The sequence below is a fragment of the Vulpes vulpes genome, chromosome 14, assembly GCF_048418805.1.
Source record: "Vulpes vulpes isolate BD-2025 chromosome 14, VulVul3, whole genome shotgun sequence".
Taxonomy (NCBI): Eukaryota; Metazoa; Chordata; class Mammalia; order Carnivora; family Canidae; genus Vulpes; species Vulpes vulpes.
In genome coordinates, this window is record NC_132793.1 from 69,603,813 (window position 1) to 69,624,339 (window position 20,527).

The 20,527-nt window shown below is 40.0% G+C and overlaps 1 protein-coding gene and 1 non-coding gene across 2 annotated transcripts; both read right to left on the reverse strand.

Annotated features, from left to right (window-relative positions):
• Positions 1–14,747: 14,747 nt before the first annotated feature.
• Positions 14,748–17,176, reverse strand: COX7C (cytochrome c oxidase subunit 7C). The gene is made up of 3 exons (XM_072736861.1): positions 16,948–17,176; positions 15,891–16,034; positions 14,748–14,878 (listed from the first exon to the last, which is right to left on the reverse strand). The coding sequence occupies exons 1-2, from the start codon at positions 17,020–17,022 to the stop codon at positions 15,918–15,920; spliced, it is 192 nt and encodes a 63-aa protein (XP_072592962.1). The 5' UTR covers positions 17,023–17,176; the 3' UTR covers positions 14,748–14,878; positions 15,891–15,917.
• Positions 14,979–15,041, reverse strand: LOC112915655 (small nucleolar RNA Z39). The gene has a single exon (XR_003234136.1). It is a non-coding gene; the product is annotated as a small nucleolar RNA Z39 (small nucleolar RNA).
• Positions 17,177–20,527: the final 3,351 nt, after the last annotated feature.

Below are 20,527 nucleotides of genomic sequence, written 5' to 3' on the forward strand. Positions count from 1 at the left end.
ATGAGCTAGACCTGAATTTAAATATCCATATGTCTGTCATTTAATAGGTACATGTCCTTGGACATACTTGGGTACTCTTTTAGCTACAGGTCCTTAATATGTAAAAAGAGCATCTTCTCTCTTTCTCTCCTTCCTTAACACTAATTTGCTAGGAAATCTTTGTAAGAATTCATACTGGCTCTACCTTGAAATATGTCCATGCTACTCCAGGTGCCCATTATCCCTCATCTGAATGTTGTGATATGCTTCTCCTTTGCCTCCTGGTTCCAATCTTGCTCCTTTCTGTCCTTAATGCAGCAGCCCCAGTGAACCTTTGAAAATTTAAGTCAGATTGTGTCACTCTGATCCTCTAAACCTTTAGTGATTCTGCTTCTCATCCAGAGTAAAAGCCAGGGTTCTTATAAAGGCTTACAAGGCCTGACTTGCTCTAGTCCACGGTGAACTCTTAGGCTCTCTAACTGCTATGCTCCTGTCACTCTGACTTTTTCCCTATTCTTTGAATCCAACGGGCACCTACCTTAGGAATACTCTTCCCCCAAATGTCTCAAGTGTTTGCTTAAATATTAACTCCTAATGAGACTTTCTTAACTACTTTAAAATTATGACTAATCCCTCCCTGCCCTATTCACTATCTTTCTCAGTTCAATTTTTCCCTAGCATTCTAATTTCTAAGATACTATATAATTTGCTAATTATGCCTATTATCACCTCTCTTCTCCCTTTAGTATGTAAACTTAACAAAGGAGGGATTTTACTATTTTGTTCATTGATGTATATCAAGCTTCTGGAACAGTGCATTGAAACTAGTAGGTAGGGATCCCTGGGTGGCTCAGTGGTTTAGCACCTGCCTTTGGGCCAGGGCATGATCCTGGAGTCCTGGGATCAAGTCCCACATCGGGCTTCCTGCATGGAGCCTGCTTCTCCCTCTGCCTTCATCTCTGCCTCTCAGTCTCTCTCTCTCTCTCTCATGAATAAATAAATAAAATCTTTAAAAAAAAGAAATTAGTAGGTAGTCAATAAATATTTGTTAAATAAATGAGTGAAAAAGTACCTATGCCAATAAGTGTTATTTTGAAGATAAAAGTTTCATAGTACCACTATATTCTTGCCTAGATATTTCTAAGCCTTTCTGTTTATAAAAAGTCATAAGTTACCCTCATATTTTCAATAGAAAAAGAATTAAATATAAAAGACATAATGTAACAACAGTTTTAAAAATGAGCTATATATTTTTTTGCTTCATTAATATACTTGCTTGCTTTGAGGCCTAGAGCCCCGGGCCACTGAAACATTCATAGCTTTATTAGACGCATTTTAGCTAATCCTACTGCCAACAGAACATCCTGAAGAGATTAAGCCTCTGTGGAAACAGTAAATACACACACACACCATCAGGAACAATAACCAGTTTTAAGATCAAGACAATGAAGGAAGATCCCAGTAATAGCACTAAGAAGTTACAAAATATACTGAGATCTAAATAATGTTTCCATCTCAGGCAACACATTACCAGCTTAGTTAACTGCATGATAAGTAGGAGAAAAAAAGAAATATTAATACCTCCTTGAACTGTGGTGAAACATACATTATATAATGTGTGCAGGTTCCTAAATGAAGCACTTATTCCTCAGTAAAGTTGATTTTGAAAAATAAAAAGCAGGTATACTACACTTTATAGTTTGATATCAAAATTGTTTCAAGTTTTTAAATTTTATTTTCTCTGATTATAACAAGCAAGGCAGGGCAGCCCGGGTGGCTCAGCGGTTAAGTGCTGCCTTCAGCCCAGGGCGTGATCCTGGAGACCCAGGATCGAGTCCCACATCAGGCTCCCTGCATGGAGCCTGCTTCTCCCTCTGCCTGTGTCTCTGCCTCTTTCTCTCTCTCTGTCTCTCATGAATAAATAAATAAAATCTTAAAAAAAAAAAAAAGCGAGGCATACTTTCTATATTAAGTTAATTTCCCCAATGATTTCCCTCTTGAGAAGTTCCATGAAGATTTTTATGCATACACCAATATGTTGTCATTCTCATTTATGACTCAATCTTCTGTGATTTTGGTTATCCCACACAAATAAAATAACAAAAGTGAATGTCTAAACCTGATGCCTAATCTCTGGACTCATGTAGACCCTCTTCATGAAACACAGCCTGAAATGGCCTACTAATATGTCTCTATCATATATCCTAAGTGCAACTCCAATTTTTCGGTAAGTTTCAGAACAGTCTCTCTTTTCTAGGAGACTCTCGAGGTACTCAGGAGATAAAACAAAACAAAACAAAACAAAAAAACAGTTTTCTTATTCACTCTCATGAAATGATTGTTATATATGTGTGTATGTGTGCATACACACACACACACACACACACACACACACGTTAAAAGGTTAAGGGCACCTGGGTGGCTCAGTTGGTTGAGCACCAGACTCTTGATTTTGGCTCAGATCATGATCTCGGGTTTAAGAGATTGAGCCCACAGTGCGTTCCATGCTCAATGGGGTGCCTGCTTCTCTCTCTCTCTGACTCTCTCCACACTCATGTTCTTTCTCTGTCTCTAAAATAAATAAATCTTTTTTAAAAAGCAAATTAAAAGGTTAAAAGTCTGAAGTATCTGCCTAAATTATCCTTGAGGGCAACTCAAAGGTATATGCAAATGAATATATAGAGAGAGTTCTATGAATATAGAAATTAAATGAAAACTTTAACAAATTTTGTCAACAACTGTTTCTAAATCTGCCAACCCTTGCTTTCATCCTTTTTAACAATAATTTCTGTGCCTTGTAGATTTCATTTTAACAGGTGAATTTTAGCCTTAAGTGCTCTTAACATGTTATTTTAGTTTGTTGCTTGGGAAGTTTTTCACATTTGCAAATTGATGATTGATTTGACTCCAGGGCATTGAGGTCCAAAGTTTTGTCTTAGTGATTCCTTTTAACAATGTGATATTTTGGAGTCTATCATGATTACTTACAAACTATATGAAAGGTTGTCATAACAACCAAAACTTAATAGCTTAGTGTTCCAGATTTTCGGATTTATTTTTCATACTTCAGTAATATCATCCCTCTGCAGTGCTTGAAACCACTTATAAAGTAAATGAAATGTTTACCATGAGCATTAAGAAGGAATGCTTAAGGAATTTCCTATAAATAAATATATCTGTACAATTCATCAACATATGTCTCTATATAAATGTCTGTATGGGGACACCTGGGTGGCTCAGCGGTTGAGTGTTTGCCTTCCGAGATCCCGGAATCCTGGGATCGAGTCCCACATTGGGCTCCCTTCAGGGAGCCTGCTCCTCCCTCTGCCTGTGTCTCTGCCTTTCTCTGTGTGTCTTTCATGAATAAATAAATAAATAAAACCTTTTTAAAAAAAAAAGTCTGTATGTATACACATTTTATCTGTAACATATATGTAAATATATGCTTTATATCTCTATGACCTGTCCTCTCCCCACATATCCATGACCTCAAATTCTGTCTATCCCTCAAGACCCAAACTCCATAAAATTGTCTCAGATACGCCAGCCATCCAGCTTTCCCATGCCCTCATAGCTCTTTCTGAACTTCTTTTCCAGCACTTATCCTATCCTAATTGTACTCAATTTATATGTATAAGCATCTATCTTTCTCCCGGGTTTCTGCACTTCTGAAAGATGGGAAATACCATCTTAACTTCTTGCTTTGTTTCTCTCAAAGACCACTACAGTATCTTAAAACACAGGATTTTATAGATATTTATAGATATTGAATACAATAAATACATGTCTTAGTCAAGCAACTCCTTGGGCAGGGACACAGAGCTCTGCTTGATGGAGTAGTGACATCCTATGTACATATGCAAATGGGGCTGCCTTCAACTTTAGAGTTCACATTCATCTTATTAAATATTAAAATGAGCTCTCTGTAGAGTACTACCTCTTACTGTCACTTGATTAACTGCACTATAAAGTTATTTTATAATGCCAGAGAAAGTGTTAAGTATTCAAGACATCAAAAGACCTTACCATGGGTCTTAGAATGTAGGGGCCTTAAGATTTTAAGACCAGAATTAAATTAAGAGTAGAGATAGAGAAGCAAAATATTTTTCACATTGCCTAGCTTCTTGAAGAATTTTCTATTCTTATTCCTTTTTCGAGTCACAATGTAAAGATACAGTTTTTATATTTTTGCAGACTTTAAGAGAATTGCTAAAAAATCTAATAAAGACAACTGGGGCAACAAGAAATACTATTTTCCTGCATTTAATTTCCAAATACCTCTTATAGTGAATATTCTAACCCATCCACTTTTAATGCTGTAACTTTGACCCTCATATTCCCATTCTCAGATTACCATTTCCTGGTTGTTATTTTTCTCCCGTTTCTTTTCTTATTAGGCTTTCAGGCAAGTAGTTGTAAATTAATATTGCTCTTGTCACCCACATGTAAAAGGTTGTAGCCCACCATCAATCCTATAGCTCAAGATGTCAGATTGGCCCTCCCTGCCCTGCCCACCCTGTCTCACCATGACCTTTCCTTTACCATACTTCTCTATCTAGTCTCATCTTAAGATACTCAGTTCAGTTAGGGACAAAATAGGGCTAGGTAGGGAGAGATAGGTAGGGGGCTATGAACCAGAGTCACAAAAATCCCCAAAACGCTGAGATGTAAGGAAACCAGAGATAAGGATACAAGCCAGACTACCCTGCCCTAAGTGTTGGAGGGGAGGGTGTCTTCTTTATGATAGTCACCTGTGAACAACAAATCATAACCAGACTCCAAAGAAGAAATAAACCATTAAAGATGTTATCACTAGTCCTTACTCAATGGTGATATCAATAGATATGTTGAAAGGATTTAGGTTTCCTGGTAGGCCTTCAATAAAAGACCAACCCTACAAGCCCCCCCAGTGGCAACCCCGTTGGGACCCCTCTCACATCTGAGAGCTTTCTTTGTACCCTCACTTAATAAACTTCTATCACTTTACTCACTCTCCTTTGTCCATGAGATTCATTCTTCGACTCCGTGAGACAAGAACCAAGCTCTCCCATATCACACTGAGGGCTTCTTCATACTTCTAGAAATCTTACTTATTCTCATATGTTCAACTATGTTCATATTCTTCTGTATACTTGGAACAGTCTTCAGTTTAATTCACTTCCACACACATTAGCTGAGCTCTCACTGCTTACTGGAGACTGTGCTAGATGCTAGGAACACAAAAATGTAAATATACAGCAGCTGCCTTTGAGGATATTTCATTCTTATAATCTTTCTTTGTCGATCCATTTGGTCTTTTCTGTACATGCTTAAGATACTTCTGAGAAAGAAAATATCTGATTTGTCTGACCTCATGCTGCTTATTGTTTTACTCTATAGATTCTCTTACTCCATATTCCATAGCTCTTCTTCAGCTGTGTTATGTCATCTGTAACTTCTTAGGTCAGATTTTCTCTGGGAAACACTTTGAAAATACTAGAATTTATAATAATATTCATATTTCTTAAAATAATAGGTCATGTAATAGGTATAACTAAAGCATACATATGCTCTGAAACTTTTGTATATGAAAATGATATACCCTGTGGAGTTCTAGAAGACATTAATCTTTTTTTTTTTAAGATTTTATTTATTTATTCATGAGAGACACAGAGACACAGGCAGAGGGAGAAGCAGGCTCCCCGCCCGGAGCCCAATGCTGAACTTGATGCCAGGAGCCTCCGATCACAACCTGAGCCAAAGGCAGATGTTCAAACACTAAGCCACCCAGGCAGCTTCAAAAGACACTAATCCCTGGTGAAAATAATCAGAAGCCTTGTTGCGTCTGGGAGATAGGGACAGGGATAGATGGGGAAGGGACATGGGGAAACTTAATATGCTTAAGCTTTGCATTAAACAGGAGTATGTATTTATCTAAATATTTCAAATAGCCACTTTTTGCCCTTTTCTCTGTAGGTAAATTTTATTTTTTTATGTCTTTGTCTTGTATTTATTCCTTAGCTGTTTTATGCCTTTCCTTCAGTTCCTTCATTCAATTTCAAGCAAATCTATCCTTCTTTAGGCATCTTTAACTTCAAAGATTATTGTTGTTTTCCCCTCATTTTTCCTGGTTTTTGTTTCACACCCCCCAGACCCAACTCCTGTTCTAAGATTTTGAATTTTTAATTTAAAATGTTTTTTTCTTTCAGTATTTGCAAATGTTTAAGGATATTTAATTCAGTTGGATTGTGTTAAGATTTCTTCTGTTTCAAGGATGGTGTTTATTGTGGAATTGTCATCAGCTGAAATGAAATTCTATGAATATAAATTTCTTACAGTAACTTTGTATGAAACTGTTATATGCTATTCTCCTTGAAATATTATTTTCCTGTACTAGTAATACAATTATATGTAGCCAGAGAGAGAGTTTAAGGAGGCTAACTAGGTTTCTTTTTTGTTTGTTTTTTGTTTTTTTTCTAACTAGGTTTCTTAATTCAAAACCATTATTTTCTTTTGATGTGGTGAAATGTTACTGTTTCTTTAACCAAGATTGCACTTGTTTCAATGAGAGGGCTTGGTGTATCTACTGTTTTTGTGACTCTTTTTTTTACAAGAAAATTTCCCTTTTTTGTTTCCTTTTCTTCATTCACCAGTAAGCCTCTAAGAGTGCATCTTCCTGTCACTTGCAGTTACTCAGAAGTGATGCCATTCTAAAACCCTACATTGGGCTCTGCTCATTCTCAAGTCCCTTCCTTTCATTTACACTATAGCCAGTGCTCCAATCTATAAGATCTCAAGCGGATTCTGAGTGTTTTCCTATTCTGAGTGCACTTGGTTTTTGAGAGTGATTTTATCCGTATCCTAACATCCCCAGTATCCCTACCTCCACCCCTCATTCATATCCTCTCTACCCCTACCCCCATCTGTTTGTCTCCCCTTGTGTATAGGCTCTAGACACAGTGTTGCCCGTCATAATGCTTATTTTTCAACTTAGAACTTAAAATCTGTCCCTTAGTCTTTTGGTTCCTGGACCCAATTCCTGTGTGTGAGTGTGTGTGTGTGTGTGTTTAGGGTTCTTTACATCAACAAGCAATGCTCAAGACACCAAGAGGGTACCAAGAATTCAACTGAACTCAGCTTAATTCTGTTACTATCTATCTGGAGACAGACGAAGGGCTCACTTAGTGCACAAGCCCACCCTCTAGTTTAGAGGTCAATTGTAAGCCCAGGTTGTTACCTGTACTCTGGCTGCCTATAAATCAGAGGTTCCCACAGACCCCTCTTTAGGTTCAAGTAATTTGTGAGAAAGGCTCACAAAACTCAGGGAACTCATTTATTCACTAGATTACTGACATATTGCAAAAGATATTAAAAGATCCAAATCAACAGCCAGATGAAGAGATACATAGGACAAGGCCCTGAGCCAAGGAAGTTCTGTCCTCATGGAACTTAAGGACTGACACAGAGGCACATGGAAGTATTCTGATGAAGCCCTCCGAACCCCCTCCTTTTTTTTTTTTTTCCTTTTGGGTTTTAATGAAGGTTTTATTACTTAAGCGTGATTGATAGCTCATTGGCTACTGGTGATTGATTCAACCCCTAGCTCTTTTCCCTCCCTCTACAGGGAATGGGAAAGTTCCCACCTTTTTGCTTAAGGTTGTTTCTCCTGGCAACCACCCAGCATCCTTAGCAGCTCTCCAAAGGTCATCTTTTTAAAACAAAACAAAACAAAAAAACTTTATTTACTCATGAGAGGGCGGGGGGGCAGAGACACAAGCAGAGGGAGAAGCAGGCTCCATGCAGGGAGCCCGATATGGGCCTTGATTCCAGGACTCCAGGATCACTCTCTGGGCAGGTGCTAAACCACTGAGCCACCCAAGGATCTCCAAAAGTCACCTTCTTTGACATAAACCCAGTTGTGATGGAAAGGAACTTGTTATGAATAACAAGACACCCATTTCACCTTTATGGCTCTGAAGCATTCTGGGGAACTGAGGGCAAGAGATGAATTATAACAAAAGATGCTCCCATTGTTCTTACCTCAGGAAATTACAAGGTTTTGGGATCTGTGAGCCAAGAACAGTGGATGAAAATTAAATATATGGGAGGAACATATTTTAGTCACCTAAATATCCAAATATATGCATTTCTTGTAAATCACTATGTCAAACTTAGTTACAGGGACACCTGGGTGGCTCAGTGGTTGAGCATCTGCCTTCAACTCAGGGTGTGGTCCCGGGTCCAGGGATTGAGTCCTGAATCAGGCTCCTTGTGAGGAGTCTGCTTCTCCCTCTGCCTATGTCTCTGCCTCTATGTCCTGAAAAAGTAAATAAAATCTTAAGAAATAAACTTAAAGTCACAGATTATGGGTGAATTTGCTTTCCCTGCTGATCAGTAAGGTTTTTCTGGAGGACACAGAGGGGAACTTAGATTTAGAAAGTGTCTATCTGTTCAGGCTGCTATACCAGAATATCATTGGTATTTAATAAATAACAGAGTGCCGTAGGAATGCCTGGGTGGCTCAGCGGTTGAGCGTCTTCCTTCAGCTCAGGACTTGATCCTGGTGTTCCAGGATAGAGTCCTGCATCAGACTTCTGCACAGAGCCTGCTTCTCCTCCTTCTGCCTGCGTCTCTGCCTCTGTGTCTCTGATGAATTTTTTTTTTAAGTAAGTAACAGAGGTTTCTTTCCCACAGTTTTGGTGGCTGGAAAGTCCAAGATCAAGGTGCTGGCAGATTCAGTGTCTGGTGAGAGCCTGCTTCATGGTTTACAGATTGCGGTCTTCTTGCTGTGTCTTCACATGGCAGAAAGGGGTGAAGGAGCTCTTAGGGGTCTCTTTTAAAAGGGCAATAACCCCATTCATGACTGCTCCAATATCATGATCTAATCACTTCCCAGAAGCCCCACCTGCAAATATCATTACATGGGGGAATTAGGTTTAGAACATATGAATTCTGTAGGGGAACACATACGTTCAGTCCATAGCAGGAAATTCCTTTTTCCTATGACAACAGAAATATTTACAATTCTCTAAAATCCAGAGTTGTTTTTTTCAGACAATTCGTATTAAATCCCATAAGGGAAAAAATTGCAAGCCAGATTCTTGCTGTAAAATCATCCTACTGATGAGAAAAAAGGTGAAAGAAATGCAGATAAAATTAAATTTCCTTACTACTTGCAGCCCATTGATAAACACCTGAGACAGGCCGAATATGACATTCCTCAAGAAACTAACAGCTGCCTTAATGTTAAATGCTTTGCTAGAGGCAAAAAGCAACCTTAACTTGACAATAGCCGCATCTCCAGGATCCTGTAAGTCTGTTTAACCTATGAAAATTTTCCTTTAGAAGCTTCCTTTACCTCTACCCTCAACTCAAAAATATATAATCAATCACTCCTCACAATCACAGTGCAGCTCTGTCCATGGGTCTTTTCCCCGTGCTTTAATAAAAACTTATCTATTTGCACCAAAAACATCTCAAGAATTTTCTTGACCGTTCACTCTCCACATTACATACTGTGTACATGAGAAAGTGTTTTTTGTACTGTAATTGGGAGCAATGTCCCCAAAAGCTCAGACTGTTAGGGGAAAAGTAGCATTTGAGAATTCTAGATTATCCTGTTTTTTTAAATGGTAATAAAATGATAGTATAATTATTATTATACATATTATATATCATATATATTATATACTGGGTATAATAAAATATACTCATGTTAAACAGTTTCAGTTCTGCTATACTGCCTGCAGACAAACCAATTAATCTCTGGTTGTGTGAAAATCCATGGCTTTCCTGTTATGTATATGGAGGGAAGAAACTCCAGGAGTGGTTCAGTAGCTGAGAAAGGAAACCATGACCATTGAACCATCAGAAATTGAGCCATTTTCTAGGTCAAAATATGATACATCAGTAATTTTATATGGTTCAATTTAATATATACTGTCTAGGGAATGTGTGATGGATTTTGATAGTTAGCAGCAGAGCTTGAGCATGAATAGTGATTTCTCACTACAGTTTATAGACAGAACTGTACTGAGAAAGGCTCTTAGGACATAATGTATGAGAGATTTTTATAATATTAATTAGAGAAAATCAGGGTTAAGATATTTAACTGATCATCTCCTGCTATTAGGCATCAGGAGAGAATTTCCTAGACTGGCTCCCCATATACTTGGAAATATTATTAAATCCAATTAATGTTCCTCTTACCTCCATCTATTTAAGTACATCTGTTGAAGGCTTAATATTTACCAAGCATGGTACTAAGTTTTGGAATCCACCAAAGAAAACAAAGCTTGTTCTAAAGGATATAGAGTCCTGCTAAAAGACTCAGTAATTATTTAATCCAGTTATTGTGCACCTGCCTTTTGTCATATCTGGGAAGATTGGGAGGACAGTAAATTTTAGTAGGAATAATCTGAAAAATTCAAATTTGAGATGAATTTGTTCAGGAATACTATAAAGTTGTACTATTTTCCAATGTATAAAGTAAAATGAAGAGCACTAGACAAGGGAACAAACGTGCTCCAGCATGATGCTGTGTCCATCTGGAAAAAGAGATTCAATTTTCTAATTTTTATAAAGATGTCCAATGGGTAAGTGAGGTCCACCAAAATGACAGAGAAGGTGGAAAGGCTCAAAACTGAAAACTGCAGCTCAAAAAATCAGTTTGAAAGCCAAAAACGGTGTATCGCCATCATTCTGGCTCCTGTCACATATGGAAAGTGCTGAAGAGATTTTTTTCCTTACTTAATCAAGCTTTTATATCGTAATCACATTTGCAATTGTAGATACAATTCATTTTATAAAGATTTATTTAAGAGAGAGAGAGAGAGAGCATGCATACGTGTTTGATTGCGGGGAGGAGCACAGGGAGAGAGAGTATCTCAAGCACACCTGCCACTGAGCAAGGAGCCCAGCACTGGGGCTTGATCTCACAACTGTGAGATCATGACCTGAGCCAAAATCAAGTTGGATGCTTAATCAACTAAGCCACCCAGGCAGCCCACATAGAATTCATTCTAAATCAGAAGAGGCCTTGTATTGACACAGAATTCTACAATCAAAGAATCAGTAATACAGAGACAGAGGTATTCCACTGAGGGTAGGCCAAGATTTGCTGCAGTAACAATCCTAACCCCAGACGATTAAAACAATGCAAGTTTCTTGCTCATTCTATATATTTAACAAATGGCTGTACTCACTAGTCTCAGGAAGCCAAGCTGATGGAGGCTCTATCCCTGCAGCATGAGGAAGGGAACTTGAACTGTACAATGTTTTTAAGCTTTTAGAAAGGAGTAACAAATCACTTCTGCTCTTATTTTCATTTGTCAAAGCAAAGGAGACAGAGTTCAATCCTGCCGTGCACACAGAACTGGCACAGTTGTGAAAAACCCTAATGACTACTCTACTAGATTAGGGAAAGACCAAAACAGCTCGTACACATATTCAAATAGGAGTTCAAGTCTGTCCCAACTCAACTATTATCTGAATTATGTTAACTAGAAAATCTTCATTGTATTGTTAAATATATAGAAAGTGGCTACCTTCCTTCTAAACTGTAACATTTCAAAAGCTAGGAAAATAAAATCATTACTTCATAATGGATAATTTTTTTTAATAAACGTTTTGACGTAGCAGAGTATAAATCATGGAAACTAACAACTATGGTGCCAGCCATTCCCCTTGCTAGTGTATTTAGGAATGAATACATGACTCCTGTGCCCACTGAGTGGTGGATTTCTAAGCAATCTTTCTCCACTCTTAAAAATAATTTGAAACTGCAACTCTTCTTGCTGGAAATTGTCAAATCTGTACGGGATGCCTGGAACTATGGCAGCCATCCCGTGACAAAGAGTGAATTTAGGAACAACAGGCTGAGTAACATTTAGGACCTTAAATCCACTGAGATCTATTTCAAGCATTAGATAAAACCATACATCTAATTCTTTAAGTCCGTGCTTCTCAAAATGCTAGCCTGAAACAAGATCCATAGTTAGAATGTAAGTCAACACACACTTATTTTCATCAGTTTGTCTTAGATACACTGTCCACACTGCTTAGTCCATCTTGGACTGCTTAGTGTGGGTAGCAACATTGTTCAGTTACTCTACAGCAGGAATCTAAAGAAATTTGCCTCGATTAGACCTACTTCCACTTTTAACCTTCACAACTAGATACTCTTGATAGAACAGGAACTCAGGCAGTCTCTTGACAATATGTGACCAAGGATTGGCTTGGAATCCAAGCAAACCTTACTCTTGAAACCATTAACTGTTTTGTTCTGCCTCTGTAGCAAAATACGGATTTTTTTTTTCCTTCAGGGTGGCCAAAGCTTAACTATGGAAGCAGTAGCGGTTTTCCTTCAAAACAAATCCTCGGTTCTAGTCCCCAGCCTAAATCCCTATTCAGGTATCCTGGAGTTGAGGAAGCATGTGTGTGAGGTACTTTATTTGCCCTAGCTCAATTTCATACAGGAATGTGTGGGTCTGTCCAGGGGGTTTTCCAAAAGAATCTGGATTTTTACAGGAATTTTGTGGTTTTTAAAATTCCAACATTTTAAATATTACACTGCGTTAAGTCACATGCTTATATGAAATTGGCATGGTTAAAATTTAATGTCAGCCTGACTGAGCCATGAGTCCAGATTATTTGGTCAAATTTTTGTGAAGTTTTTTTTTTTTTTTTTTTTTTTTGGAGAAATTAACATTTAAACTGAGTTTCTAAAGCTGATTATTCTCCAAAATGTGAGTTAGCTTCATGCAATCAGCTGAAGACCTTAATAGAAACACCAAACTCCCTGGAAGATTTGAGAGAGAGAGAGAGAGAGAGAGAGAAAACGAATGAATGGGGGAGTGGGGCAGAGGAAGAGGGAAAAGCAGGCTATCTGCTAAGCAGGGAGCCCAACACAGGGCTAGATCAGGACCCTGAGATCATGACCTGAGCCAAAGGCAAATGCTTAACTGACTGAGCCATCCACATGCCTATAAGGACTTTAAGATTTTATTTTAACTCTACTCCCAATGTGGGGCTCAAACTTAGGATCCCAAGACGGAGTAGCATACTCTACTGAGGCACTCAGGTGCTTCCAGAAGAGTAAATTCTTGTCAACAGACAGCTTTGGATTGGAATAGCAACTCTTCCTAGGTCTCTAGCCTTCAGCACTACCCGCATCCGATTTTGGACCCCTCACACCTCCATGATCACGTGAGCTAATTCCTTACAATAAATCTTCTATACATACTTGACTGGTTGTTTCTCTGGCCTCTACCTCTCAACATACTTATGGACTATGACCCAGGTTACTGAAGCCTTTTTATGTTGGGACAATCTGTGCTCCTCTCCCAGGACAGGCAAGGGAGGTTTTTCCCCCCTCATTCATGTAAATCTCAAACACTGAGGAAAACAATTTAATGTATTAGATGTTTGCTAGCTAGACCTTGCTGGTAAGTAACAGTAACATTTGATTTGTGATGTATTTTACATTAAAAAAAATAAATCTTTTAGAACTTGCCAGAAACTAAAATGTTTTTATATAGCTTACCAAATCCCCAAACACTACAAGATAGGTTCTATTCCAATTTCCTTCAAGTAAAGAATGACAGCTAAATTTGTAACTTAACAGTAGAGATTTGAACCAAGAATTTGGAATCATTTTATGGTCTTTGAACTCATTTTTACCTTCCCAAAGGCAGAAAGCCTTAATGTTCCATAAACACAGATGACATCTGATTCAGCAATAATAAAAAAAACAATGATATTCAAGTACAGGGAATAAGTTGGGCAGTCCTAAAGATTTAATTATATCCATATTTAAGTAACTATTGCAGGATTATTGGAGATCGTGATGATAGGCCCAGTCAAACCATAAAGTTTTTTAAGGTTCCGCCAAATGAGTAGTTTAACATTAGGGGTACACAGATAATCTCATGTTGTCAGGACTAATTTAGGCAGCGGTTTTGTTCTATGAAAGGATGTAGAACCACTCAGAGCAATTTTTCAAGAACCCAAAGAGACTTTCTTCCAACTATTCTCGTTTTTAAATAATGGTTTAAAAAGTACAGCACCCCTATTCAACCAAAAAGTCTAGAGCTCAAATGGAGCACCAGTTTACAATCTCTGCTTTACGGCATTTTTCTAACATCAGTGTGGTATTCCAAAAGTGACTAAACGAGGATTAAACATTTAAAAACTGTTTTCCTGCCCCAATACAAAGCCCTAGGAACTAAGTCACTACATTTTATTTAGCTAGTAGCATTTCACTATCAACATAAATTGATTTACTGATATAAATTACTAATCAGAGCCATCTTTTAGTCCATTTCTACTAAAATTCCAGAATAAACTTGGAATATTTCCATATGGTTTTACAAGCTATTACATTTCAAGTATTCTACTTTTTACTTAGTCTAAAAATGACTAGCATTGGTCAATAGGAAATTTTATCATGGGAAAATTTTAGTTTTAGATCACAGGTCTGGAGAACTCTTGGGGCTTCAGTCTGTATACACTAGTGCTTTTCCTCATGACTAAATGTCACTCATGAAGAAAACCAATTTTACTGCTTATTTAGTAAAGGCAAATAAAAGTACACTTCTTTTTCAACTAAAAGATTACTATGTGACAACAAAGTTTGCCTTTTTAATAACATAGATTACCAACAAGGTCCTGACCTAGTAATCAAAAGTCAAAAACCTCAAATCTAAAAACAAGAAACAGGCACAATCACACACATATTCTGACCAAACTAATCCTGAATATTACCCAAATAAAAAAGCACAATCATTACATTCCATGTTTCAGCGAAGAGGCATTAAAGATTCATGCCATAAGTTTATTTACAAACATGTTGAGTATGTTGAATTCAAGAGTTTGATCCATTTTTCAGAGACTGCACCTCTTAAAATGTTCCTTTTCACATCTGCAAATAAAAATAGTAAGTTATTGACATTTAAAATGTCTCATTCATTAAAAAGAGATCATTTAGTTCATCAACATATCGTCTATCAGTTTATGACTGGTACATCAGAAAGCGTTTACAGTATCATGACTTTATTCATACTGATTTGCTTCATCATATGCACCAAAATCTTTCCATTATGGGTCACCTGGATAAATCCTTCCCCTTATAAATTAAGACAAATAAAAGCCTTTTCTTACAGTATTTTTGGAATTAATTCATACCAGCCCACAGAGCTTCCCATGATGTTGCTTTGAGGAAAATTCTGATTACAATTAAGCTAAATAAATCTTTTCTTCTCACACAAAGTATCTGCTAACCCCACACACAAGATTGGTTTGGGCATATACCGACACCGATTGCCCTGAAGATAATCTAACCAGGGGACGCCTGGCGGACTCTCGGCAGTTGAGTGTCTGCCTTCCGCCCAGGGCGTGATCCTGATCCGGGTCTGGGGACAGAGTCCCACATCTGGCTCCCTGCATGGAGCCTGCTTCTCCCTCTGCCTGTGTCTCTGCCTCTGTGTCTCTCACGAATAAATAAAATCTTAAGGAAAAAAAAAAAAAGATAATCTAACCAGAACCCTACCTGGTTGGGAGCGTGAACTCTGGAACAAGACTAGGTAAAAATCCTGGTCCACGACCACCAGCTATGGGCTACTTAATACTTAACATCTTTGTGTCTTAGATTAGGTTAAGTCACCCATCTCACTCACAGGCTTGCTCCGTAACACCAAGAGATCGTTAATGTAAAATACACCTGACAAACAATAGCATCCAATAAAAATTGTTTTTTTAAACAAAGGAATATTTGTTTTTAGCTTCATCAAAATGTCCCCAGCAATGCCACATCTACACTAACTTCAGGAATCAGCCCCGCACACTGTTTGTGTAACTGTGGGTGGGGGGAGGGGAGGAAGAAAGAAATAGAAGGGAAAGCAGGACTTTGGGAAGGTTAGGGATCCATGGATTACCTGTTTAGTGGATCAATTAAAACATCCTTATTTCTTAAGCAGTTGGTGTCTTACTATAAAAAAAGGTGCAGCAAATCCAGATCCAAAATACAAAGTCATCATAAGTAGTAGCCTCCACTTGTTTTCCACTGAAAATGGCAAATTCTGTTGGGGAAAAAAGAGAGAGCAACAAAAATGAAATTTCAAACCACCGGAGATAGTAATTTCATTCTTACAGCCTCAGGTTACGGATGCCGTACACCATACCTCCTTTTAGGACATTATTACGTTTTACATCCTATGATCTTAATCCCACCGAACACTATGCGGTAAAAAAAAAAAAAAAAAAAAAAACTGGCTTTACTGAGCCCTAGGCAGGGCTCCAGGTCAGGCTAACACGGCGCCAAGTTTTCATTTTAGAAGATCGAAAAACTATTCTCCAGGGGAGCTGTTTTCTAAATGGAAGGCGGCGTCGTGGTTTACGATGTGAGCCATCAGCCACCTGCGGAGGGCACGCGGCAAGGGCAACTCATCGCGAGGTCCGCCTTTTCCACCGCCGAGAAGCCCTACCACGCGCGCCCCTCCAACCGAATCTATCCCCACCTGAGCCGAGCCCAACCCCAACTAAAGAGGGGTAAGAGTTCTAATCAGGCTCGACCCACAACCACAGGCCTCACGTCCTCATGCGTCGCCAGCGACCTTCACTCCGATGACCTCCAGCTCAGCAGTAAGCCGCCAACACCTGCAGCCTTGGGGCCCAGGGGCCCTGCAGGTCCTGGAGGCCGCGGGGGGGAGCGCGGGGGGGAGCGCGGGGGGGGTGCTGGGGAGCGGAGAGGGGAGCGCGGGGGGGGGGGAAGAACGGGGGGAACGCAGGGGGGGGAGCGCAGGGGAGCGGGGGGGAGCGCAGGGGAGCGGGGGGAGCGCAGGGGAGCTCCGGGGCGCGCCGGGGCGAGGTGGCGGCCTACGGCTCCAGCTCCTGCCGGCCCCCTTCCCCCGCTCCACCGCCGCGCTCCCATTTCCGGCTTCCCAGGTCCCCTCCCCCAACGAGGCGGCGGGGGGGGGGACCCTACGCACTAACCTTCCCGGGGCCCTCCTCATAGTGGCTCCTACGGACCACAGAGGTCGTGAACCTCCGGATGCTCTGTCCCAACATAGCGCCGCTGAAGGTCCTGCGAGAGCCGCGGGCCCCGAGACGGCAGGAACGGCAGCACCCCGCGCGCTCCCCTCCGCGACCTTGCTCCTCGGCGCGCCGGGGCCGAAGGGGAAGATGGGAAGCGGGGAGCGACCGCAGAGGAGACCAGAGGGCGGTGTCCGAGGATTGTGGGAGTCGTAGTCCAGAGAGCGCACCGCCGCGTCGGCTCTGAAGGATTATGGGACATGTAGTCCGACGCGGGAGCCGGGTCCCGGAGGGACGAGCCCGGGCGCGGGAGGGGGCGGTCCGGAGAGCCTACCGCGATGGATTCACACCCGAGCGATTTTACTGAATTTAGGGACGCAGTTTCGCTGAGTTTATGAGATACAAAAATAAACCTTTCCAAGCTCTACTAGTGTGGTGATCCTTTGTATGACTAGATCGGCTACCCTAGCTCTGCGGGGGGCACCTGCCGGGCCGCGCTCGGCCAGCGCCCCGAGGTGCAGGCGCCCGAGGACGCCTCAACACTGAGCTCAGGGGCGGGGCGGGGCGGGGCGGGGCGGAGGGGAGGAGTCCTGAAAACAGGGTCACTGAGTGGAACAGGAGACACAGGGCGGAGCAAACTCCAATCCACTCCTAATAGAGGCTACAGGACCTCAAGTTTCTCTAAATGTCCCCCTCAGGGCTCGTATGTATTAAAGGATTTTGATTTAACTATAATCGGGGAAACATTTTCACTTCGAGCATTTCTGGATCGTCCTTTGCAGTCTAATGCAAGTAATATCCCCTGTGTGTTTGGTTCATTGTAACTTCTAATTCACATCATTTGAGGCTCCTGTGTGTAACTGGCTTCCAGCAAACTCCAAAGTGAATCCCAGGATAGAGTCTGGCATGTGGCTTCAGAACTGCCAGCCTTCTTATGGGCCCTATGACAAATTAAAGATAGTTGCAAATCCTTTTATCCAGATACAGAGGCTATGCCTTCTCTCCTCAAATGCAGGTGGACTCTCTATTTTGACCAAGAGAATTTGTTGTAAGTGATGCCGTGTTAGTCTCCTGCCCCGATCTTATACTGGCAGGTCCCTTTCCTGTCTTTTGGAATACTTGCCCTTGGAACCCTGAGTGTCCATGTAAGAAGTTTGACTCCTCTGCTGGAGATGCTTCCTGAAGAGTCCCCAGGAGTCCACCAAAGGAGGTGGGGGTCAGGGCAGGTGTCAGGCATGTGAGTGAAGCTACCTTGGACCCCCCAGCTCAGTCTAGCCGCCAGCTGAACATTAGTGAGTGGCCCCAGTCAATGCTACCTAGAGTCTGGGAAGCAGAGCGGTTCCACTTGATGGTGATGTAGCAGCTGGCATAATTTGGGGGAATGCTAAATAGCCTCAGAAATGCACTCTGCAGCTTTTTGATGCTCCTGACAACTTAGAGGGTAAATTGGAATGGAATTGAAAGTTGCTGAGAAGGGCATCTGGATGGCTTAGTGGGTTACACATTTGACTTGGCCTCAGGTTAGGATCTCACGTCCAGGGATGGGGCCCTGAGTTGGCCTTCATGCTAAAAAAAGAAAAAGAAAAAAGAAAGTTGCTGAGATCTCTTATTATTTCTATGATTATTCACCATTTTATTAATGGCTAGATACCACCCACAGAACACATTCTTGATAATTATTTTAAAGTGTTTTTGTCAAAAAAAGTCAAACTGAGAACTAGGGAAAATTTCTTACCGGTTTCCATATTGTTTTTCTTAATTGCTAACTAGTAAGAAATTAATTAAATAACTAACATACCCTGAGTTTACGGGTTTTAGGCTAATCTCAATCTCTTAAAATTTGCTGTAGAATGAAGGAAAAGTTTAAAGAAATTTGGCAATCTTCCATTTTTGAATAGGAATTGTGATAAAGGTGGCCACAATTTCTTTGTAACTCTTCCCTTTGAGAGGTGGGATCTAAGTCCCCTCCTCTTGACCTTAGTGACCTGCTTGACCAATAGAATGCAACACAGTAAACTTCTGAGACTTCTGAAGGTGGCTTATCAAAAGCCTTGCAGTTTCCAATCAGGCAACTTGGAATGTTTTCTTAAGAAAAGTCAGCCACCAAGTAAGAAGTCTGACTACCCCAAGAGTACCAGGACAATAGGGAGCCCAAGATAACCATTTAGAGAAGCCACGTGGGGGAAAGGTGGGTAAGATAAGGGGAAAAAATAGGCCAGATCAGCCTCTAGCTCTTCTTGCCATCCCCCCCTCCCCGCACCTGGAACTGGATATATGAGTAAAGAAGCCTTCAGGTGATTCCAGCCATGGCCATTATTTGCCTACAGTTTTATGAGTTACATTAAATAAGAATTACCGAGATGAACTCATCAGCCTTCAGAACTATAAGCAAAGATAATAAATGATTGTTTTAAGCTGCTAAGTTTTGGGACCGTTTGTTATACAGGAGTACAAGTCTGCAACTGGTATCACACGTAGTTTCTTATACATGTAGCCTAGCAATCTAAATCTAGTCAAAATAGTTGGCAAGAAAGATGTGAATCAACCTAGAGAAATTTTTGATTCAGTATGATACTCTTTTTGGTATAAAATGAATTTCAAGAGAAATGAGACATTTCACATATTGGTACAAAATAGAAAACATCTTTAGGGACACGAGGCCTACTCCAAAGTCATATTTTAAAAATAAAATCCAATTATTTTAAGTAGTGAGTAGAGTGTATATCATAGAGTGAGCAGTGTACTTTCTAGACTCAGGAGTCTTTGGAGACTGAAATTACATTATATAGAACAGTATTTCTAAAAATTAAAGTTCAATATTTGTCACTTCTCTCAAAAGCTACTATATAGGATTTTAAGAACTAGGTTAGAGTTTATTTACAAATAGATTGTTTAGTGAAGAAATTATGTTTCTGTCCTACACTGAAAAACTCAAGTTAATATGTTCTTTTTTGGTTTTAGGTTTTTAGAATTTCTCCTACTGCAGAATTAAAGTCGGGACTCTGTGTTAGCTTTTATTTGAAATTTTACGCTTGTGGCAGGCGGGGGATGGGGGTGGGGTACCTGGTTTTAGGAAAAGACAAAATGTAATACCACTGTGGCAATTAGGATTGGAAAATATTCTCCTAGCCTTCTGAATGATTGACTGATGGCCAACTGGATGAAAAAGTTCTGCCAAAAAAATGCTAACTTCATCAAGCTGTATGTTTACTCCTCCTCTCCTCCTTTTGTTTCATTACTTTTGAATACCATTTTTTCTTAAAAGCATTTCACATTTCTTATTCCAATTTTATTGTAGGTTTAAAAACAATTCTTTTTTTTTTTTTTTTTTTTTTTTTTTATAGATTCACTCATGCCGAGTAAGGGAAACCTGAGGCTAGATAGTGGGTGATGTGACTAGGGTCACGCAGGGGGTGATATAACCAGGCTCACAGAAATCCCAGATGTGGAGAAATGTTATAGATAAGATATTAACCAGAGACAAGGGCACATAATAAATACACCTTGTTTGTTCTAAATATAGATGAGATATTTTCATAAT

Coding starts and splice junctions, on each gene's coding strand:
- COX7C (XM_072736861.1), bottom strand. CDS start 17,022: ATGTTGGGACAGAGCATCCGGAGGTTCACGACCTCTGTGGTCCGTAGG. Junction 16,035..16,947: donor ATGAGGAGGGCCCCGGGAAG/GTTAGTGCGTAG, acceptor TTTCCCCAACAG/AATTTGCCATTTTCAGTGGA.